General features: G+C 40.1%; 1 protein-coding gene across 2 annotated transcripts in view; it reads right to left on the reverse strand.

The window, feature by feature from the left end:
* Window positions 1–20461, reverse strand: part of cpeb4b (cytoplasmic polyadenylation element binding protein 4b) — a 35267-nt gene extending 14806 nt beyond the window's left edge. Inside the window, exons 1-3 of one of the 2 annotated variants that reach the window (XM_063487866.1) lie at window positions 19942–20461; window positions 17975–19206; window positions 3178–3268 (exon numbers count right to left, since the gene is read on the reverse strand). In XM_063487866.1, the coding sequence (XP_063343936.1) occupies window positions 3178–3268; window positions 17975–19159 (1276 nt within the window). In that variant the 5' untranslated portion in view covers window positions 19160–19206; window positions 19942–20461. The remainder of the gene's footprint in view (window positions 1–3177; window positions 3269–17974; window positions 19207–19941) is intronic. The other variant, XM_063487867.1, reaches the window with a different exon arrangement.
* Window positions 20462–25373: the final 4912 nt, after the last annotated feature.

Raw genomic sequence — 25373 nt, forward strand, 5'->3', positions numbered from 1 at the left:
CATATCATATTCTATCATATTTATAGGAAGTTGGGCTTAAAAATCACTTCTGCAAACCAGACTATGCAGTGTTTTGAAATTGTGATGAAGTTATGTAAAGCAGAAGCTTTGTGGTTTTTAGAAGAGAATTTTGACTTCTCTTCCTGTGTTTTTTTGGATCCATCAGTGGAGCTAAAGCACCAAAACATGTTTAATGAGGCAGACTTCTAGTTTTCTTCTGCTAATACGGAAGAAACATTTACTAAGATTTGACAGCACAACATTATACCGCCACTGAGCCTGATAGGTCCAAGGTTTAAAGAAGTGATCTTACTGATCACAAGATTTCTTTAAAACTTTTCTTTTGTATTTATTCTGCTAATAAACTGATGTGTATAGTAAGCATTTTTATGGAACATAAAGCTATGCATATATTATGCACAACATCGCTCCCATTTAGAGATTTTTTATACCACATTTTCATCTCATAAGAAGACTCCTATCAATTTCTGGTCCTTGACTTAAAACTTGTACAACCTAACAAAAACAACGTAATCATTATCCAAGTCCTCTGTCCTATTAAACTATCAAATATAACAGACAACTTTAACTGTATAGTTAGTTACCTTTTACACTCAGCCTAAGCCTTGAGAAATCAAATGTGCATCCTTTCAAACAATGATCATTACTAAGAACTTCAGCTCTATCCTCTTAGCCAACACTCACTATTGGCCACTGACTAACTTTTCTGTAGTCAGATTATTTCTGTGAGCGTCACCCTTTAAAACAATGATCATTGGACTCCTGTAGAATTAATTTAATATCCAATTTCTGGGTTATGATAACCGGTCAGCAGCACTGTTTGCAATCAAATAAATGTTTCCTTTTAATGCTGTAAGACCAATATTGTATGTTAAAAAGTATCATTGTTCTTGGCAACGTCTACACCAACATGTTAAAAATTAGCATGCAACTTCTTCAAACTTTTTAGACCAAAACTATTTCACAACACTATTTTGTATGAAAAGCTTAGCAGCAGCGATCATTAGAAAACAACGACAATGTCAGTTCAGTTCAGCGAGGGCTCTCCCATCTCTCATAATTCCCATTTAAATAAAGCCTAAGCCCTCATGAATCTCTCTGCATCTGCTTCTTAAAATTCATGAGAAAGAGGTTATACCTATTGCACCATGCTCAGCTATCCTTCAGTTAAGTTTTTACACTTTGTGTTTTTAATCTGGGATGCCACAGGAGTAGCTTCGATTGACACTATTTATCTCATGGTTCTTTTTGCATTGCCCCTCAGTTCATCACGGTTTCTATGAAACAAGCTCACTTAAATGGACCCCTCTTCCTAAAGGCTCACTTTATGCTGATCGGCAGTCTTTGTGGAAAAAGTAGATGGTCATCTGTCAATATAAAAACCATCAGATCCAAAACAATAGTGGGTAAAAGTGCCTTTGAAAACTGCAACTTGTGGACACCACAAATATGTGCAGCAACGATGGCTACGGCAGGGCATCTGTGTTTTGTAAATATTAAATTCATTAACTCCTTATTGTGTTATATAACAGTGGAAAAGTAGGTCAGTCAACTATTGCTATACAGGTCCATGGGAATCAACTTGCATATGAAAACGCTAACTGACGTGGAAAACATCTGCCATCAGGGAATACCATATGTAACACAGCAAGTAGAATATTAACAGCTACACAGGAAAGGCACCTCTCTGATGCAGTTTTATGCATGCTTCGAATCACAATGAGAGCATTTCAAAAGGTTTAGTCTTTTATTTTGATAAATGACCAGATTCTCTATGTCATTTACATGTGTGATTTCCTCCCCTCCTGACCTGCTCTGTGCAGCCTGATATGGCTTCCAAGCAAAAACAGACTATTAGACACAGTTTCAAGCAATGTGGTGTGTAGAGCTGCTTGTGAAATGCACTGCCATCAGCTCTGGCATAAGCCAGAATGCAACATAGTCTCACCCAGCTGCATTTGTTGCACCCAGAATAATCGCATATATGGATATGACAGAAACTGTAAAGAAGAAGAATAGAAGCCACAAGGAGAATTTTGTTTTTGTTTGTCTTGGTTTGTGTTTTTTATGATGAGTGGGAAGAAGAAAGAAGGAAAAGGAAGACAGAGGTGTGAGCTGACTGCTACACACTGTGGCCTTTCATAATATTGCCGATGATAGCACAAAAAGAAGACAAAGCCTCTACATGGCTGACCTGTGGAGGAGGTGAAACCTCTCTGCTAAAAACTGAGGCGTTAACTGATAAATTATTGTGTGTGAGCTGTTGTTCCTTTGTGCGGCCAAATAAGCTACAATCCATAACAAAGACAAGTGTTTAAAGGTAAAGCCTGCTTGCACATTAACATTTTTTTCTTTTTTTTCCCCTCTTGTATTGCACACCTTATATGAGGAAAACTGCCACATGCAAACTAACGAGTGTACTGCAAAGTGTTTGCATGTTATATTGTGAAACTCATTTTCAGCGAGGTCAGTTGACATGCACTGAATAACTATTGCACACCAGCCATTTACTGGACAAATAATGACAAGATCAGTATCATATTATGTGTGCCATCTGTGGGAAAATATGATGCATCTATAACGATAAAGGTCCATACGACTACCTCCAGCACGTCACAGGTTTTCTAAAAATATAGTCGTGCTAAATGGGAAGCAAACAATTTCAGCATATACACTCATTTCCTGTACTGAATCCATAGTAAAAAAAAAAAATGTCCCTGCCTATAGAATAGGGAAAAATGTATATTTCCTGATCTGCCTATAGAATTGGGAAAAATGTATATTTCCTGATCTGCCTATAGAATTGGGGAAAATGTATATTTCCTGATCTGTTGGAAATTGATCAGTTGCGGGCTGATGCTGGGAGAAATCTGTCGCACCAAAAACCTCCTCGTTGGTCGCAAACATATTGAAACATATTGCCGCAACCAACACATTTCAAAAGGCGAAACCTTTATACAGGAGACTCACTTTTTGCTAGCAACTGGTGGTTGTCAGACATTCACCAACCAGTGTCTAGGCCTGTGTGACTACAGCCTTCTATGAAAAAACAGCTCTGCTGTTAATGCAATGTCAAATTAAAAACAGAAAAAAGAAAATAAATGCTGCTGGTCTGCTTAGTGTTTCATGATCTTGATTGACAACTGGCACCTTTACCTTTCAGGCTGTCCTGCTCAGCTCTCATGATGTCAATCAGGGAGCTCTCCAGAGTGTTCATGTTGAAGCTGTCAAATGACCTGGTGCGCTCCTAAACAGAGGAGAGAAAAAAAGAAACACTGTGTCACTTTTTTAGCCTGCTTCAAAGACATGCAGTTAACACAACTATAAAAAAATGTGGTAACCAATGGTGTTAATTGTTACAGCGGAGCAATGAAGAAATTGCCTTATTAATGCGACAATGACTTGGTTAATATCTAAGCTGGCCAAAGACTGTCTTGCCACAAGACAGACATCTTCACTCTTAATTTAGAAAATTTACACAATGGTGAAAACTTCCCGCAATACTTAAAGACTTTTGACCAAAAAGAGTTAAAAAAGGGGAACAGCCACATGCTTTCCTGTTTCTTCTCACCTCACTCACACTTGAGCTTGTTTCAAAGAAAAAACTTGACAGAAAGCTTTGTTTCTCTCAATGTGTGCTTCTTTCTACCCAGCTTTGATAAATGCAGTGACAAAAATTAGACTGTACACGTACACATAGACTTAGTATTGGTTTAAATCGTTTTAAAAGTAAGAAATGAGAAATAAAAAAAGTTATAGCATTTTTTTGGCTCACGTTGTGTTCAGCTTTATTGTGTGGGCCTAGAAGGCTCATCCCAAAGTAGCTTAAAAAATTATCTGTAGGTGTGTATCTACCAGTGGGAAGAAGAATTAAATGTTGTTCTTTTCTTTTATTAAATCTAGCTTTCGCTCTCAGCAGTTGATTTCTCTCGTCTTATAAGATGCTGTAATGTGCTTAATTATTATGTGTTTAATTCAACCCTAATTTCTTTTCTTGCATGTTTTTGTGTGCTTTTCCTGCTGTGCAACTTGCAAAGTAAACACAACTAAGCAATAAACAGACTCGTTCAATGAAGCAACATAATGAAAGTCAAGAGAAAAACAAGCAGTCAAATGAAGCATGAGCCAAGCAAATTCCTGGGCAAAAGCTTTGTCACCTACAACAAGGGCATCCTTGGCATATCAGCCAGCCACACTGGATATAATTGTATGCACACACAAATACGTGTTAACACGCACACACCCATACGATGTGTATATACAAAATATTCTCACACGAAAAACATGTACCCATAAACAAACACACACACTCTAAGTGGCATGCTGATAAGGTTTCAGTGCCGACTCCACCTCAGCCAGACAAAATATGCAGTCTATGTCAACAACTTCTAAAGAAAGTGATCAACTCTTTTGGTTTCCATTCCTCTGAAAGAACCAAAAGTTAAATATGAAATAATTATTATTCGCATCTCACTTTTCAATGTCTCATTGCTTCCTTCCTCCTTCTTCACCAATTTCCAAGCCATTCTCTAACAACAACAACTTCAAAAAGTAGAAATGCCTTAAAAAACCTTTTATATTCCTCATGCATGTGTCAGAGATCTCATACTTGACAAAGGCAGCAATTGTTCTAGCTAGAAGTTTTTGTTCATAGGCTGTACCCTATGACTAAAAAGTTTAGTCATGTTTATTCTCTCAAAACTTGGTCACGACTGAATATGCATGCCCTACTTTCAGTTTGGTATCTAGTCCATCGACTACTTGATTATTTAAGGGTTTTTTTTAATGAGAAACAATCTCCAACTAATTTGAAGAGCGCCACTCAAAGAAAAGCAACCGTTAGCATTTTGTGTAAATATGTAAAAACATAAAATAGATTACTACAATTTAACAAAAAAAAAAGACAGGAGAAGGAATGGCTGCCTAACTACCAAGTGTCATGCTTCTAAAATAACAATGCCAGAACACACCTGATGTGTTCAGGTTTTAATGCTGTAAAAACATCCACTTAGAAGCAATTGAACCTGACAGGATGATTGACAGATCAGACTTCCAAACCATGTCAGCAACGCAGTGTTAAAATAACAAAAGCATTAGTGTGAAACAATGTGGCCTGTTTCTTTTTAAACCTAATCGGCGGACAGTTCAGATGAAATGTGGAAAACTCTAAATCCAAATTTAAAAACTATAAGCAAAGTAAGCAGTACATTCATACAGTTCAGGTGTAGCAACAGTTCGAATGATGGTCAGAAAACTTCTGCCTCGAGAAAAACGGAAGAGAAAAGTGTTAAATAACTGAAATAAAGCATGACACAGAAACAAGTTCACCGTTTCAGACAAAACAGAGAAAACATCCTGACAACAACACTACATAGTCAGCTCTACCCTGGGCCTGACTGATAATGGGCAGAGAATTACCCATCATGTCACTAAGGCTGCATTATCAGTCACTCTTTAAATTTACTATGTTGTTTCTTCAGCATCATCTATGCAAAGATCTCTGGCGTTAAACCAGCAACCAATTCGAAGCCTAATGGCGAACTGCAGGCAGTGTCAGAAAAAACTAAAAAAAATGTTCATTGTCCTTTGTATTACCATGCTAAAAGACTCAGAAGAAACACACCTATCTAAGTGAACTACACTTCAAGGGTTGACTAGGAGGGCAACACACTTTTTTTCTCTTTCTCATTAATCTACCGTCCGGTGTCTGGAGCTGTTCACCAAAATTCAATATCTACTATCTGATCGGCTTGAAGAGCGTGGTTGGGTATCTGGCACGCTTGGCTGGTAAAACAGCCAAACTTCCCAGCTGTAGCCAAATTTTTTACCAGCATTTGAGCTGACTACAACAGAAACAACACGGTGGCAGAACACACCCAATGCACTAACTCTCTCTCCCTCAAAACAAATATCAACATGGGGATACAGGCCAGATTGTGTCCACCATTTTCTCATATCCGCTTCAGTATAATAATGTGCACTTGCGCTATTGCCTGAGGACAAATAAGTCAAACACTCCAAGGCAAGGGAAGTAGAAACAGAGTCCAGGTTTGGTTTCTGCCTTAAGTATACAAGGGTAATGAGTATATTCCAACATGATGACAAATGCATACAAATAGGAAGCGGACTATGCTGTACGCATTTTTGGATTCGCACGCTTTGTGGCATCAGTTTATTTACCATCATATGTGGGCGGTGTAGTATGACAGGGTAATTCTATTATACTGTTTCTGGATAATACAAATTCATTTTGTGGCTGAGATGGACTCAGTATGGTGGACTTGAGGCCTGGCTGGTTCTCTGCAGTTGCTAAGCATTAGCCTGGAGAGTGATTAATCATCAGATTTCTGCATCTCTCTCTCTCAACAACTGGCCAGCTGTCCAGCAAAGAGCTTATCCCTGACAGATTGCAAGCATGCACAGATGCACGCACATTAGCTACAAGCAAGAAAAATGACAGTTTATATGGTAGTTCTTGTAATCTATGAACACGGCCTAATGCATACACTTAAATTTGCATGCAGCCCATTCACACTGCAAAATCATCTCTTGCAGAAACGTCTAACCCTGAAGCAGTCTATTTGAAGCTGATAATGTAAACAGTGACAGTGCAGGGTTTTTTCCTTTTACTATGCATGATAGGTGTGAATTGTTGGTTGTATGCAGCAAGGCAACCTTACTCTACCAGGCCCGGTGCCATTTGCTGTTTGTTTGACACTGAATTAAAAACTATGCACCAAACTAATCATTTAAAATTTTAAATTGTCATGAATATTATCCAGAATAAGGATTATGGAACACACAAAAATGGGCTTATTATTTATTATTCAATTTCAATTACCTCTCAGATAATTTGACTTTTTCAGCCAGTAATTCTTATCAATCTAAAATTAATAATCAATTCTTTTTTTTTCCTTTTCTTTTCTTTCTTTTTTTTTTGTTTAAATTGGGACCTACGCATTGTCTAAGAAGCTTATTTGAAATGCTTGACAAAAGCGTACTGGGCCATGACATGATCAGAAATTGGTTCATCTGTCATTCAATCTATGGTTCATTAAATTCTGATATGGGTTAGCTTTACAACCAGTGCATAAAGTGCTGCACACAGCACACACTAGTTGCTTAACACTGACTGAAAAAGTAGTCTAGGTAGATCTGGGCTTTGCCATTCTGGGCTTCCTGGTATATTTACACAGAGTCAATTCCAATCATTTTTAGACGTCTATAAAAAACAATGTCTATTTTTGACAGGAGATATTTATTTGGACAGGAGAGCCTATCATCGGCTCCATCTATAACAGAGACCACCGACAACATGTTGCCTTTAATATCATAAAAGCTCAAGTCAAGTATGTTTGGAAAAAAACAAAAAAGCAAACAAAACCAGGGCTGGGCCTAGCTACCACTGTGTGACTGCTCCCTCTAAACAGAATTTAATCTTTAGCAGCACCAAACTGAGCAACCTCCAACAGATTTTCATGGCATGTAGAGTCATCAAAGAATGATTAAATCCAACATGCTGTGGGTGATTAACTCTCAACATTAATCATCAATGTCATCTGGCTGTTAAGATAAAATGGAAGTTGTGACAGGGTAAAGGGATGCAGAACATAAAGGCAAAAAAGAGTAAGGATACACTGGTGAAGTGTAATTTGTCAGGGCTGTAGAATTTGGAGGTTATTTAATAGTTTGCTTATATTCAATTGTCGGAAGGTTGAGCTTTTAATTACATCCCTGAGATTTCTAAAAGATAGAAAGGCCAAAGAAGGAAGGTAGATACAGCTGTTAAAGAAAGGGGAGAGCAAAAGTGAATAGTGAGGTAATTCATCATAAAAAAAAAAAGAGTAAAAATGTAGTACAGGAAAGGGAAACAAGTTGCTCTTTTGACGCTTGTGATTATTTAATTATCACAAAATAAATATAAATTTGATAAAACTCATTGCATCCATGTTTTGACAGGCAACACAAAAGTCCAATGACAATGAGAATAGCAGAGTTTGAGCCACATCAGGTTAACCTGACCTGCAAAGCGTAGGAAGAGCAGCAGGTAGTGGCACATGCGCTAATGTTTGGGCTCCTGCAACCACGTACAGTAGAACGTCAGGAGTATGAGCGAGCTAAAGGACAAAATGACACCAGAAAATGTTAACGAAAACTCATGCATTACAGAGCACGACACCCCAGAGGACACAGTCCAAGGCTCAGAAGACTGGGACATTGCTGAACAGATCGATTGCGGGGAGAGATTTTGGCTATTTAAAGTCAACTTAAGAGCAGAATAGCATACACTGCAAACTGTGTGGAAAGCTTGTTTCCATAAAGGCAGGAAGCGCCACGAATAGTTTTTACCATTTGAAGTAGTGCCGTCCTTGCACAGTGCACAGCTGATCGTTTAACTGCACAATGCAGTGGACTAGTGCTGGGCGATATGGAAAAAATATTTATCATGATATGAATTATTTTATATCACGATAACGATATATATCACGATATACCACCTGACCTGTGGTCACCTGGAAAGTACGCAGTCTGTAAACAGCGAGTGGAGAGGGTGTAGTCTTTGTTTTGAGTTACTGTAAAGCATGTCGCAAATCCGGGTGCACGTAAAGCAGCACCATGTTGCAAACCATGTTGCGAAAAATATCATTTTTTTTATACTTTATTCTCTCTTGCATAAAGTTAAGAGTATGTATAGTGAGAAGACAGCACTAATATATTTGCACAGGCTATTTAACCCTTTAAGACCTACCATAGAACCAAGTCCGCCAGAGCTCATCTTAACATTTATTTATTTTGAGTGTCTTCATAGTTTTATTTTTGCGATACACAAATTTTTATATACTACAGGAAAAATGAAAATAAATAAATGCAACTTTGCAAAAACACAGCATGTGCATCAAAATAAACTATTTACAACAGTGTAATTTGACTTCTAAGCATCCCAGAAACGATACAGAAGAGCATAAAGTCAAACATGACTTTTAAAAACACCAACATAGGCTTTGAAGCTTAAAAAACTACATTTTCCGCGAAAATGACGTCACTTCCGGTTTCGGACAGGTAATGGCGGACATGCGATAGTTCGAGCTGACTTATATTCCAACGTAGGAAGTGTTATGAACAGCTGATCGGAAAATGGAATATTCTGGAATATTATGTTTTTGTTGCTGCAAGTGCTTTTCATGCAATTTTTGCAAAGCTATATGTGGAAGAAAACCGTGACCTAGGGCAAGCTAATGGAATAAGATGTAAGTACAACTCCTCCGGTTTCATATGCAAAAAAAAACAAAACATTATTGCGCTATCTTACGTGGTTACAGTTCTACAGGGATTTAAAAATAGTTGGGGAAAACGGAGTGTGCCTGCTCCGACCGCTAGTAAAGGGTTAATGATATATTTTATGTAATAATTTGTAAAATTTGGGTTAAAAACGATAGAAACGATAGAAGACAAATGGCACGATAGACACTTTTCTATCGTCCACACGATATATATCGTCATATCGCCCAGCACTACAGTGGACGATCAATGCAATAGTAACCAACTGAAGTAACCAACTCTCGCGGCCAAATCCTTGGCCATAAACATTCATTTCAGATGACTCTACAGTAGAGCTGGGCGATAGAACGATAACGATATGTATTGCGAAATAACTTTTTCTCGATAGAAAAAATAAACTATTGCGATAGACCTTGCTCTCTTAAAAAAAAAAAGAAAAGAACAGCCAATCCAAATTAAGTAGCGCAGAGCCGAACCAATCACAGCCGCAGCGTCACGTCACGTGACTTGTTACGTACAGCACAAGTGCCAAGCCGCACATGTGTAGTTGTTTGGGAAGCAGCCAGCCGGGCTGCCCAGGTAATGGAGGAAATGAGTGTGCCGACTAGAGAAAAATCAACCGAGAGCGTGGGTGACCAGGTTACCGAAGAGAAAAGAGATGATGGTTCCAATGCCGGAGAGATTGTCGAACGGAAGGGCCATAGAAGTTCCGTAGTGCGAAGGTATTTCGTAGTGATGTGTCGGTCGCGAACGAAATGGCTCTTAGAGCCGGACTTTTGACGTGAACGACGCGAGCCGGCTCCTTATCGCGAGCCGTGGGTTTTTTTTCTTTCTTTCTCTCACCCTCTCTCTCGCACTTTTTTCCGCTTCACTCTGCACGTGAGCCTTGTGCTTTGCGCTGGGAAGAGGGGCGGTAGTTACACTCGCAGTAGCACAGGAACAGATCGGGAGGGAGAGAGAGAGAGAGAGAGAGAGCCAGGGACAACAACGTCACATTAGAAAGGTATAGTAATCATCCACAACTATTTTCAGTTGCGGATGATAAAGGATTCAGAAAGTTCAGAAAGCTATACAACAAGGAGAGATTGAAAATTTCCTTTTAGTTCTCAGTTTATTTGATATTGACAAAAGTTAGTCAATTGTGTCTGTTCTTCTGTAAAACAAACTAAGATTTATTTTTAGAATTAATATTTTGTTTCTAAGTGGAATTGACAATTTAGTAGTCTGTTTTGTTTGTTCTATTTTGAAACTTAAACGCTTTAGCGGCTGCCTTTTGTGTAGTTTGCAATATTTGCCTTTATTTATCTGAAACTGAAGTCTCACGTTCCTTAAGTACATCTACCCTGTTGAACTTATTATGGGAAATAAATATTAAAATCAAGACAAGCTGCTGATTATTTCACATTTTACTTGTGAGCAACGGCACATTTAAATCTTACAAATATAGTTATTTGGCTTATATCGTGATATATATCGTTATCGCCTGAAATGAAAAAAACATATCGTGATATGAAAAAATCTTATATCGCCCAGCTCTACTCTACAGTTATGTCACAATTTGCTACCACTGTAGATTTGTGGTTAAGTCGCATGTTTGATCCATATATGAATTCCACTGGTCACTTCACTGAAATCCTGTGGGTTTTTTTTAATTTGATATATTTATTGCTTTGGAGCATAAATGGACTACAATTCAGTTAATATGTCAGTCTTGTTTATATGATCCCTCATTTACATTTGAAAGTTTCTTGAATTTACTCTGAGTATTTATAGAAACTTTTTAGCGTGTGTGCTGTATTTGTCCATTTATTTGTGGATTTGTTTGGCAATTATTTAAAACGGTTTGAATCAACAGAAAAGTATCGATGCCATTTTTAGTGATTTATTTTCCATTCTTAAATCTGGATCCATTTTATTTATTTGGAACTGACCAAAGAATTTAGACATTTGTTTGCGTTCTTCTGTCACAGAACTTTTTAACTGATTAGAGTTGTCACTTTGTTATATATACCTATTTCATTTTCAAATGCAGTCGTATAATGTTCTACAGTACATTTGTCATATCCAACTTCAGACCAGAAATAAATATTTAAATCAAAATCAACCTTACATCATCACAAGTAAAAAGTCAAAATTATATACTGATCGATAAACTGACATTAAAGAAAAGAATTGTGATAAAAAAAAGATTTTCCACATTGCTCAGCTCTGGTGATTGTACTAAACAGTAATATTAACTACTCCCAGCTGCCAAAAACAACCAAATACACAGTGTTGTCTGAACAGTGTGTGCATTTAGGTTTTAAAACAAGTGACAAAGGGAGGAGTTCAAGCAGTATTTGAACTGCTTGGGGATTAGATTAAAACAACTCACTTACTGTATGCATTCAGCAAAGCTACCTATAATAAGACACCTGAACATAAACTTTCCTTTGTCAACTCTTTTTTGTTATATCAAATTTTGCTGAACACATATTTCAGTGACTAATTAGGGCTTATGCACACACGTATACACAAGTGCCCTTTCTTCCTGTTGCAGAGCGTCTGTCAAGGGCGTAAGAAGGGCACAATGAGGCTGTATGAGCAGGAGAGTTATGTGCTTGCCAGTGCACCGCTCATTAGTTAAAAAAAATGTTTTTTTCTAATTTAACACCACTGTCACAAGGACCAGTGGTAATGGTTTTAACCTTGGGCTTCAAATGACCGAGAGAATTTGTCTGAAATGGCATGACAGTTTTCATGCAGAACATCACAGGTAGGCAAGGAAGGGTACCTGAAAGGCCTGAGGCTTATCTTTAAAGCAAATTTGTCAGTGTCAGCGTGATTGTGTTCAGGAACCATAAGGTGTTGTGTTTAACACAGGCAAATGGGCAGGTCTACAGTTCAATTACCTGATACGTGAGTATTTATACTCATATATATATAAATAACATTACGTCAAGTTGTATCGTGCCACTTTAACATGGTAACATGCTTTTGATGAAAGCAGTAGGGTTTTGGGGTTAGGGAGTTAAAATTTTACTTTTGCCTTGTTTGAAATGTATTATTAATACGTCTGTGAAAAACCGCAGAAATAATTCTACCATTGCACCCCAAAAAAGGGGTTGATCCATGCAAACCATTTGCCATTGCCACACCTGACATCCTAGTGATCCCACAAAAATATACCAGCTTAAGAATCAGATCGCTCCAGGACACAAATGAGGTATGAACAAATAAAAATGAGAGGAGAAAATTACTTATTGGAATAAATTCAGGCAATAATAAAATAACATTTAGCTTTGCTTACTTGCTAATCCAGAACTTTTACTTCTGCTGTAAAGTGAAAGTTTTATTTCAGGAGTTCACAGTACACATATGAACGGATGATCACACATACCTCTCTTATCTCTTCTCAACTGGAGTTTACAAACAATGTTTTCTGTCTGCCATTACCAGACATAATAAATAGCTGCATTTTACTCTCAGTTTTCTCAGGCACAAAGCAACAGGCCTTGCTATTTCAGCCACTTCCATGGCTTTGTTTGTCTAACTTTTATTTACTGACAAACAATTAACTCTGGACAGGATAGAGTTTACCCAACTGCACTTCCTCTAGTTCACACTCAATATTTTCTGCATCATATTTTCATTAAAGATTCAGATATTAGCGGTTTTCATGCATGTACTGCAACCCTTGGCCTTTGTAGAATATAACAAACAAAAGGTTCATGTAAATACTGTATCCAAACACTCAAAAAACAGCCACAGAAGAGCTACCCTGAATATGATCTTTAGGCTCCTGAGCGCCATCCATCCAGTTATACGTCCATCCATTTTCTTAATCCGATTCAGGATTGGGGTTGGGGTCTGAGGTCTGGAGACTCTCCCAACTGTCATGGTGTGAGAGGAGAGGTAGACCCTCGACAAGTCGCCAGTATATGGCAGCACTAACACAGAGACAGCCAATTAACCTAACATGGATGTCACTGGACTGTAGGAGGAAGATTTAGTATCTGGAGGCAAAAGGGAAACATGCAGACACAGGACCTTCTTGCTGAGAGGCGACAGCTCTAACCACTGTGCCGCCCACTCCAGAGCTACAGTATTTTCCAAACATGCATCCATTTTCTTAACCTCTTATCAAATTCAGGGTCACAGGAGAGCTGGAGCCCATGTCAGCTGACGCAGGACACCCAACTACAAATATTTAAAGCACAGGCTTATCGGGCAAAAACAAATGGCCTAATAGTCTAATATTCGTAGCCCAAACCAGCGTACAACCCCATGTACTGGTCATTTACAGGTCTGATTTTACATTAAAAAAGTACCGTTGTTTTGGTTAAAGCGATATGTAAAACCACACTCTGCAAAGAAGATTTTCTGGACATACACAGAGACAGTTTTAATAATGTACCTTCAGATAACAGCATCATTATTTCTAAGCTGCACAAACAGTCAGGAGCGCTGTAACCAACAGTTACCCAGGTGGCTTACTGAGGCAATATCCTGTGCTGGCTTCTCTACCTCAGACCCTGCAGGTCTTGACCTGGTCACTGGCCAGATTTACCAGTCTGAAACCACTCAGTACACCTGACACAGCAGCAGGCTTCTGACCTTGAAATTCACGGGTAAAGAATTAGAGGACAAAGAAGGAAAGAATAACAGATAGAAGAAGAAGAAAATGAAGACTTCCCTGACATTTAAAAAGTACACATTTAAGGTCAAAGGTTATTTACTAAGTGAACTGTGTGCTAGCAGTTAGCAGCAGTGTGTCTGGACAGTTAACCACTGTAACATATCTGACTGGTTGCATACTATTGATTTAATGTGTTTATGTGCAGCGAGTTTATAGTGCAAATGTCACAAAAGTACTGACTTAGAGAAATCATCTATGTTACATGTTTACGACATTAAAAATGCACAAAGAAGCAGATGTTGTGATGAAATAGGAGTTATTTCGTCAAACACAAAAGGCCTGAATAATGCCCAACTGATCCTTCATCTGTTGTGTGTGCTAAAACAGTTGAGGCTTACAGGGGAAGGGATGTGACACAGGTCTGTTTAGTTCACAGTTACACAAACTACAGTGTTTCATTTACCAAATCCGGGAGTGCCTTGTGTAAGACAACGTGTGTAATCAGTCATCTGAACAATGCCTGATCTCAACAAACATTGACAAGAACCATTTTCAAAACGGTTTTAAAGAAAGCAAAACAAAGCCATCTTTCCCATGACTTCCTCTAGAGTATTTCTGTAGCTACGGGAGTAAATGGATAGGAAACTGCTTAAGGCAACTGATCTGATGGATGTGGCAATTTTCATGTCACATGTATATGCAAGCATGGATAGTGAAAGCCAAACAACACTTGGATAGATGTATTTAAGAGTGAAATATACAGAGAAGGCACTGGCAATTAAATGTGACGCTTGGTTGGCTGTGCAGTAATTTAACAATGGTTTCTACAGTAACCACTTCAACACAACATCATGAGCTACAGTACATGCTCACACCAAAATGAAACATTTCAAGATTCGATTGTTTTGTGGTGGATCAAAAAAAAAAAAGAAAAAAAAGAAAAACAACTGATATGTGATTCAGAATTTGACAGACTTATAAGCAAATCCTCATTTACATGTAGTAAATTATCTCAGTTGGAACAAATCCTAATATCCAAACGAAGTGCATATGAAGTGAATGTTCCAAAGCGACTGCATTACACAATGCGACAAGCAGCACTGATGCAGATCTGAGTGGAAGATGTAACTACAGGCAAAACAATACTGATCCACATCCACGCAAAGCGAGGCGAAAACAAATCTGCGTGAACTGATAATGTCCGACTTGCCATTACGCCAACGTGCATATGCTTGAAAAGTACAGATTCACAAAGGAGATGTTCTTGAAGAAAAGAAGCAAAAGTGGAGATTGTGGCAGGTTTCAAAATTAGCTTGAGGACTATAAATATACACAGCAATTTCTTAACAGTCATTCTTATCCTTTTTTGGTTATTGAAACCTATATTTTAAATGTGTTGTTATTTTAAAAAATGAGTTACACTTACATAATCAGTCCCTCTCTCAGACATGCACACAGACAGTGAGGCCATTCTACGCCCATCCTCCATCTGCCCTTGCAGTATCAAGGGGGCAAGAGGACAATGCTACTTTAGTTGATCTGATTCAACCACAAGGAAGAACAACATACTGCAGCTACAGGAAAGCTAGCTTAACTCTAACACCGGGATGTAACAGTCAGGCTTCTCGAAATTGTTGCAGAAACCCAAATCTGATCTACAGGCTGTTTGACATAAGTTGTAACCCTTTCATGTTAATCATCATTTAAATCTACAAAGCATGTTGGGAACTTCTTTCTCATTATACTTTTTCTGGTCTTTTTTTTTTTTTTTTTATTAAGCCAACAGCTTTTTTTGTACCATCCAACCATGCTAATCTGTAATTTTGTGCTCATGAAGACATAAGAGCTGCGTATGTGCGCCTCTGCACAAAGCAGGCAGGAGGATGGAGACAAAGTGAGACACAGGAGAGCCTCCCCCCTTCCTGCATGAGCAGAAAGTAATGCTTCTAGAAAATCATTATAGTATTCTATCACTGATGACCCCGTTCACATATCACAACAAATGGTATTGCATACAGTAACTAATAAACTTAAGAGGACGGATATCAGCTGAACAGGTAAAAAAAGAACTAGGTCACAACATTTGCCTGGTTATTTATTCAATTTAAGCTTTTCTATAGGTTTTTAAATCTGTTTCACGTGTAAAAACTGTTAATAGAAGTAGTGGGATGAAGTTATAAATTAGTTAACTACCTTGTTACAATTTTAGTTATCTTTTTTTAAACTATAATGCTAAATAAGTGAGCCACCATGCTTGTAATTATGCTGCCAGAAAACTAGCTAAAAGAGAGAGGATGTTCCTAATATTGTCCTCTTAAGGGAAGTCCACACAGCAAGTGTGGTGGCAATAAGAGACCACAGAAGGTCATTGACATTTAGTGGCTTTAAGCAATGATGGGGTGGGAGCTAAAGCAGCTCATTTCAAACATTGGATGAACTGTACCAACACCCTGTACAAGACAAATGAGGATGTCTTTTAGCTGAATCATGCAAAGCTACTCTAGTGGAGTCCAAGAATAAAAATATGGAACTGTAGATGAGAATAACAGGCCCCCTTTAAATAGTCTCCTCATCAAAGCAAACTGGAACAGGTCAGACACGAACCTGGGCCGCACAACTACCTACAGCAATTAGCTGTTAACAACATTAATCCTAAATAGCTACTGAGAAGCATGTGCTCCCTCTCTAATGCATGTCAAGACATGTCCGCACAGCCTTCTGGCTGCTGAGCCTGTGGAGTGTTGAGTCATTAACTGCTAATGGACAAGAAGAAAGGTCACAACAAGCATCACTTTTAACAGTTTTAAGTTACTTTGCTTCTTCAGAGAATTTTGGATTCACTGGTAAAGAACGTGTCCAGGAAATCTGAAATATATACATTCAGTTAGGATGTTGACAGGCTGCTGAATCTAAAAAGACATGCAGCCACCAGGACTATTTAACATGATCTATTTTCATCCATGACGACGACTACGACTGACACCAACTTGCAGGGACTTTGTCACAACCTAAAAAAGTAAAGGATATGTAGGGTACTTAAAGAAACATTTCACTGGATAGGCCCAGATGGGTCTATAGCCACCTCTGTCTCTTTTCCCCTCCTCCTTGAAACGACCAGCACAATCAATCATGGGCTAGATCAATAGAATGAATTTATCTCCAGGCCCCTCTACCTCTTTCCATTACAGTCGGTTTCTACATGTGACAGTACAATTATTTAAGCAGTCTTCATTGTATGTGGACCCAGCTTTTAAAACGAATGAACAGGTTGGATTTTTTTTTTATTAAGGGGTGGCCACCCATGCCATGACATGACATACAGTAAGTGATTAATGTAACTCTAATTCTTATCAATCATCAGACTCTCTTTTACACAGTGTAATAGGTCAAGAGCCCAATGTATGCAAAGCATAAAGAACTGAGCAAGGTTCATGGATCTACAGTATCACCATTTGTTGCTAATGGTTGTTTACGACTGGAACAAAAGCAATCTAACAATAATGTATTGTTATTCCTCACTTAATGCAGATTTAGTTTTTGACACTATTGTCTGTCGTTAAACCCTCCATCGCCGTCTTCATTTTGTACCTCGCTCTTCCAGTCTCCCATTTTAAAATCTTACCATTTTTTTCTGTCCATGCTGCCTCCCCCATTCCTATATGCCCCCCACCCCCATTCACGTGGCACACACCACTGCAGTGACAGAGCCACATTAGTCATCGCAAAAGACACTCAGCTATAGAAGTACAGAGTCCAATAACAGGTTTAACACAGTAGCAAAAGCATCGTGTAAATCTGTGCCCTCCTGCTGTGTCTAAAAATAGAAGCTGTACCACATAATGCTATAATATTAATAGTTCACATAAATGACATCCTGCTGTTTAATAATTCAGGTGATGAGCAGCTACAACTGAAAAATATTCAGAACCAGACATATACGCTGGACATTCGTGCTTAGTATACAACATCATTGGGAAGGAAAAAGAGGACAATTCCATACAGTTAGTGAAAATTCCCACTCAACCATCTGAATAAAGATCTCAGAGGCAAACTGACCTGAAAGGGAAAGATGTTATCGCTGCGGCCAACTCCATCATCCATCCAGGACTTGGGGTTAAAGCCTGCGGGACTGTTTCGAGGGTACTTCTGGGATGCCACATGGTTGTTAGGGAAGGTCTTCTTCAGTGGGGAGATAGAGTTAATGGGAGTCATCCCGCCATTCAGCCCGCGTCGATAATCTCTGCCTTGAGATCCCCCCCAGCCGCCACCACTACCATATCCTCCTCCGGGACTCCAGGAAGTGGAGGAGCCGGGGGAGGGAGAAGGACTCTGGTAGCTGGCTGGACCCCAGGGAGACGGGGGCTTGTTCAGGCTGTTGGACAAATGCGGCAACTGGCTGAAAGCTGCATTCCTGTGTGGGAAGGGCGGTGGCGGGTGGGGAGAAGCTGGAGAACGCCGATGCTGCTGGTGTTGGCTGTGGGGGTGCTGGAAATGGGGATGGGGTGGGGGAGCCGGGTGGTGCTGGGACAAGGCAGCAGCTGGTCCGATCTGGGGGGAGAAGTTCCCACCAAACCCTGGACTGACGTGGTGTGAGAAGTTCTGGAACAGCAGAGGCCCGTTACTGGCAGACGCCGGGTTGAAAAAGCTGACATCCTCGTTGATGATTGTTGATGGCGCAGGCGGGATGGCGGGTGACCAGTTGTTGAAGCCAGAAAGCGATGACGAGGTTGTGCTGGACTGAACTGGGCCCGTACCCCCGAGACCAGATGTCTCCTGGTAATCAAAGCCTGTCAGAACAGGTGACTCAAGACGGAGCTGCTTCTCTTTTCCATTACTGCTGTCAGATGTGCCATTCTCTGTCTTGCCTTCCTCGGACCTGGCTTTTTCCAATTCTGAAATTATCCCACCGCCACTTCCACCCTCTTGGTGACTCCCGGGAGACAACTGCTGCTTTTCTTGCGTTTCTTGCATTTCCTGTTGCTGCTGTGCTTTGGGTTTTTCTGGCCCCCCCAGGATTTCGTCTTGCACGCTGTTGTGGGTGGCGGAGGCAGGGAAGAGCCAGGGAGAGCCTCCCGTGGTGCCATTCCCTGCGGCTGTGGTGCTGTTTATGAAAGCGGCAGGGCTCTGCGACACATTTTGGTGATGATGAGGGGGCTGCAGATGCGGGTGGATTCGGACCGGGAATGCAGACTTGTTGCCAGTGTTGTTTTGAACTAGAACTCCAAACCCGTAATCCCCCATTTGTTTTCTCCCCCCACAGACAAGTGCTATCCCGTGATCGTTTGGTCCTATAGAGAGAAGAGCACACAAGCATGGCATGCACTGAGTTAGCAGTCAGCCACTCACATTAACCAATAGATCAAGGGATTTAAAAAACAACTAAATGAGGGGACACAGAGGCATGGAAATCTCTTTATGTGTGTAGGATCTAAATGAGATCCTACACACATATAACAATCACTATACTGTTGCTGAAGAGCTCATCCTTTAAAAAAGCCAGCCAGTTAACATTACATCTTTAGCTAATTATAACCCCGTGACGTTGCCAGATTGTCTACAGCTGAGCTGCTGGCAGCCACCAGTAAAGCCAGAACCACTGCTGTGTCGAGCATATAGTCTCCATTTGGGGACGTTTTACTAACGAAAACCAACTGACAGGCAACTAATTATCACCCAAGAAACGCACATTAGCACAAAATATCAACGAATGCTGAAAATATTGACAAAAAAAACAACAAAACCGTCAAAAATAAAACACTCGACCTTGTTTGACAGCTGTCAGCACCCTGGGAAGAGCCCACTATCAAAATTACGTTTATATTAATACGGCTTTTTTATCAGTCGGGCAAATTATTGTTAATTAATCGATTTCACGCGTCGACGGAGAAGCAGTTTAAATCGCTGTTAGCTGACCAGCTAACTTTTCCATCCGTTGCTAACATTAGCTTGCTAGCTAACGACCGTTAGCACGAATGCTAGCTAGCTGGACAGGTTGAAGGCAAGCGAATAAAACATCTCCTCACCTTCTGATCACCACCTTTCGACCTCGGCGTCGTCTGTGTCGAGATCCTTTCCCTCGGGCTGAGAGCGAGACGGTGTCCTTGAAACAATGAGTGCGGCAGGCAAAGGTTTTCAGAGGCGGTTTTAGTAGCTGACTCGTACAGTGCAGTCGGTCAGCTCTTTTTTTTCTCTCTCCCTTCTCCTGACGTGTCCTGCCTGCTCAATGACACAGCTCTCTATCTGCTGCCTGTAATCTGGACCGTATCATCGAAGAGCTTTGTTAACGTGGCAGTGTGTGACTTATACTCGGTTCGTTCATAAAGCCTTATTCGATCGGTTTCATTGTTCGCTTTATTTTCTTTTCTTCTCACTAACTGTCTCTCCTTCAGAGCCAGTCGATCCTCTGTGTGTGTGTGCTTGCTTGCTTCTTGGCTGCCCCTCTCTCCTGGAACCGACCGTGGCCGAATGACAGCGAAAGATCAGCCGAGACACACTTCCGCTTCTGGGACGGCCTCTCTTCGCTTAGACCACGCCTTCACGGGGCCACACCTCGGTACGCGATTGGTTGGAGCACCGGCAACCTCTCTAAAATTCTTCATCATTTAACAGCTATGCACCAATAATATAACCACGCCGTGCTTTAAGGGCCTGCCCACTCAGGGCAGAAAAAAACCCTCCTCCCATCGCGGTCCTGTCTTTTCACGATGCAGGTCGTGAGAAAAAGGAGAAACCCAACCCCCCCACCAAAGCTTCAGTAAAAGCGCATCCTTGGCTCGGGCTTTTTGATCCCTAGCTCATTTGTTGTGTGGAGATGGAACAAGGAGGTATGCTATCATTTTTTTGGTGGTCGTTTTTGTTGTTTTGGTGTTCCTTTTCATGCATAACTTAAATGCAAATCTCGCCTTCTTCACACTGGCCACTGCACTCTGCAGTATTTTTCAGCATTATCATTTTTGTCAGGTGGCTAGAGACTCCTCTTTTCAATGTTTCCCAATCAGTCAGTCTTTATTCAGCACTCATTGTCCATAGAAAGAAAACACCAGAAAGAAATACACCCACAAAGAGACTACAGGAGTGCCTCCAATAAAAACTGATGTTTTGCCAAACCTGATATCCATTTAGCCCAGTGATCTCATTCTCAGGCGTGTTGAGCCTGAATATAAATTTAAACATGACATTTGTTAATAAAGCTTTAAATGTACTGATTCCAGCAGTTACAAGCATCTCACTTGCCATTTTGGTCTCTTTAGTAACAACCTCATGGCATCATTATAAGCTACATGTAGCTCACTTCCCTGTATTTCATCCACAGGTGTTCTGTATACAGATGTGTACAGTATGCTCTAAATAAAGAAATATTCACTCATTCTGTACATGCATTAAATTTGCATAAGAGGATGTTCGCTTGAGCATACATTAGCTGACATGCCTGTAAATATCGTTGTCATCTGTCATTGGATCTGCAGAAAGATATGCAGGATATTTGATCTCATTACTGACAGTAAGATTATTATCTGACAATGTAAACTTTGGAAATCCGAGATAGATTTCCTCCTTAATCTATATAGAATCTAGAAATCATATCGCTCTTACAGGCATTGCAAGTAATACGCAGAACATATGTGAAGTAGCTGCTGGAGACAAGCACTACTAGGACTGAAGACCACAAGATCATCTGCATACATGATGTGGTTCACTAAATTTACAGGCTCTCATATTCTTTGACACATCATTGACATAGATTCAAAAGAATTGTGGATAAAATTTCTCCTTGTTAGACAAGGAGTTATGTTGTATACCAAAAGAAAAGCTGGTTAATATAATATCTCCTATCTGTGTTACATCTGTACTCACACTGTCTTATAATAGGTTTTATTATGAGAAAACAGTCTATTCAATCCAAAATCAAAAGCAGCTGTCATGTAATCATACAGTTAAATATGTAGTGACAACCAGGAAGCAGATTGCTTAGCAAAAAAAGCTTCATGACTATCAAATTGTCCCGTCTACATTACAGAAAAACAAGAGCCAGAAAGAAAGCTTTAAGTTTTTTAAACCCATTTCACCTTTCATCCAAGAGGCTCTTTCAGTTCAAAAACCAAAAGGTGGAGAGTCCCAGGTATTTAAACCCTAATGCTGCTTAGGAGGTGGTCGTTGACACACTATTAATCACGTACGTCATCACATGAGCCAAAGTGTGAAAAAAGGCGTGGGTCATTACCACCATAGGTTTCAGGTGAAACCACTGTGAGACCTTGCCCCACCCTATCATGTGACCTGTCGAGGTCACCTGATGTGAGTCTGGGTTGAGGCACCTGCCATAAGCCACCACCTCCTTCGATGATGGTCCTCTACAGTGGACATAGATGGCCTCTTTTACTCCTATTTCAAACCATCTGTCACTCCTCACTGCACTGCGCAGCGTACACTATGTTGCTTAGTTTCTGTTTGGGAGTTTTGTTTTACGGATGAACCGGTTTTTGTCTGAGGGTGTGGCTGGGTCAGAAGTACAGGTATGTACTTATGTACACGTATGTGTTCCTTTTGCTTCCCTTCTGCCATAGAGGGAACATTTTCTGTCAAGTATGGCAGGGTCCTGATCACCCCAAGCTTGTGTTCCGGAGGGTGGTGGGAGTTAAAAGTACAGATTTGTGTATGTGGGCTTCCAGTGAACTTCAATGTTAAGGCTTATATCCTTGTCAGTGTGCACAGCACAGTCCAGAAATGACAAACTATTATCCTTTGTATATTACACAAAATACACAAATCCATTATATTATATTAAAGTAGGCAAGTGTCAGCTATGGTTCTATCTTGTGAACCAAAGCCTAACTTCATGTATGTAGTATATAAATGCTGTATTCATTAAATCCATCCATCCATCCAACCATCCATCCATCCATCCATCTGTCCATCCGTCCGTCCGTCCATCCATCCATCCGTCCGTCCATCCATCCATCCATCCATCCATCCATCCATCCATCCGTCCATTCATCCATCCATCCATTCATCCATTCATTCTCTTCGGTTTATCCAATTCAGGGTCAAGACAGGGCAAGAAGCAGGGTGCCGATACCATTTTAGCTTCAAATTATTTTGTTTTTGTTGATTATTTTAATCACTTGGCACCTTTTTCTGAGACGTTTCGATGAACAAGGGGCATGCTAGGAAATATATTACTTTTACCTCTGACTCCGGTCATAGTCCATTGTAGTGATCAGAAGCTGGAATGAAGATGCTATACATGATTTTTCCACTTATAGTGTGTGTGAGAGAGACATAGTATGTTCTGCCCCAGGCCCTAACAGAGTTTGAAGCCTGTGGGATAAAGCACCCTTAAGAATAGAGCTAGGTGCTTGTGTTTTTACCTTTGCACAAAGCCAGGTTAGTGTTTATGCTAACATAAGGTTGAATAAGCCTGCTTGTGTCCTGATTTAATGGACAGAAATTAGAGAGGAGACAATCTTATAATCTCAAATTCACTAAAAAAAAGCACTCAAGAAAAGATTTCTTCTTATGATCTAAAAAAGCAATTTTCTCCGTGTACAGTATTAACTGACATCTAGGATTGATTTGATTCGTCATACCAATATGAATCTGTCCCAGTTTTTTCTAGGGTATCACATGTAGCCCATTTAAGAGTTGTGGTTGTGTCTGCTTTACTCTGTCAGATGACCATCCAACCACCTTTTTTCCTTCATCACCCACCCACACCAATAACCTCCTCTCCTTTTAACTGTTTCCCTGTCCTCCTGTGTCCTTCTCTCTTGTATGGTCATTATCACAGAGAGGTCATCAAACAGCTTTGACTCTGTCAGTCTCACTGACCCTCAACTGGCAGTATTACACGCAAGCTGGAAATGGCAATCTCATAAATCTGTCACTTCAAATCCAGCTGGGAGAGAGCGATAAATTAGGGGAACATGCAGTCTCCTGCATTATTTAATATATACAGGAAGGATGAACAGGCCATGGAGCAGGTATTGGCAGGGTTAAGGAGTGACCGGATTAAAGCAATCAGATTAAGAGAATAGATTGCAGATGCCTGATAATGTGGCCATTCACATTGTGCTTGGAGGTTGGTGTGAGCTGTGCAAATACCCGTAGATGTGTACAAATAAGACAATATTGCAATAAGAAATCCATCCACGTATCCTCTGCCACTTGATCTGGTTGTGGAGACAGTTAAGCCAAGATGCCCAGACTTCCCTCACCCAGCTACTTCCTGCAGCTCTTCTGGGGGAACTCCAAGGTGTTCCCCAGCCAGCCAAAACGCAGTATGTCCAGGGGCCTCTTCCCACTTGGACATGTCCAAGAAACCCTCACATATGAGGCATCCAGGGGGTGATCAGATGCCCGGACCACCTCAACTGTTTTGTTTTGTTTTTTACCGTGGAGGAGCAGCGGTTCTGCTTAACTGCAGCCTAACACTCGTATCACAAATTTCTATCATCATTTGCATTTCTTCTCCTCATTTTTTAAAATGTCTGTTCTGTTCCGCAAACAAAACTGTTCAATGGAAATCTTCATGCACTGGAGGGTGAAAAACAGCAGGAAGAAAGAGTAATGTTTAAAAAAAAAAAAATCACAAATGAGATCCAGCTTTCTGCCACTCCTGATGCTCTACACTAGTATGAATAAAGAGTAGAGCATAAGGAATTCGATTTGTTTCAGTAGGAGATGGTTCTTACCTAAAGATCTGTGGCTTGGAAACAATGCCAAATATTATTTTTTGTTCATGTTCTGCTTCAGAAATATTTATATTGAATTTAAGTTGCACAATTAAATCCTCTTTTTATATTCTCCAAAATATAATTAAGCCCCATGACTGTCTAAACATAATAAAATAATCATTTTACCCCTACTGCTTTTGTTAATTAGAGTATCGTGTCCACAGTAGCTCCATACTAACACTTATATCTTAAATTTCTATCATTATACACGCGACCTCCGTTTCCCTTTTTCATCATTCTTCAATCTCCACTCTGGTCTGCAAACAAAACTGCTCAAAAGAAATCTTCTTCGTACACTGGGGGGAGAAAATCAGCAGGAGGAAGGACTAATATTTAAAAATCCTAAATGTGATCCAGTTTTATGGCCCTTCTTGAGTGTAGGACACAGTATTCCTTTCACAGTGGGGCAGATGATTAGGCAGAGTGCTCGGTGCTGTAAATGGATTTCTAGGACAGAATAACCGGTCCTGCTGGCCTCACTCAGGAGACAACACCCTCTCCTCCTACTGTCCCTTTTCTCCGCCTTTTGCTGTCTGTCGCAAAAATACATTGTTTTGTTCCAAATTCTTCATGCCCAGAACAACCCTAAAAAAAGCACGAGGCAGAAGGGGAAGTAAATTACATATTTATGAAACTATTTATAAGACCTACTGCGAATCTACAGTTTCAGCCTGAAATTCGACTTTTTTCAAAGCTACCGAGATGTGTAATTTATCTACTGT

Source organism: Pelmatolapia mariae, linkage group LG10_11, assembly GCF_036321145.2.
Source record: "Pelmatolapia mariae isolate MD_Pm_ZW linkage group LG10_11, Pm_UMD_F_2, whole genome shotgun sequence".
NCBI classification, from domain to species: Eukaryota; Metazoa; Chordata; class Actinopteri; order Cichliformes; family Cichlidae; genus Pelmatolapia; species Pelmatolapia mariae.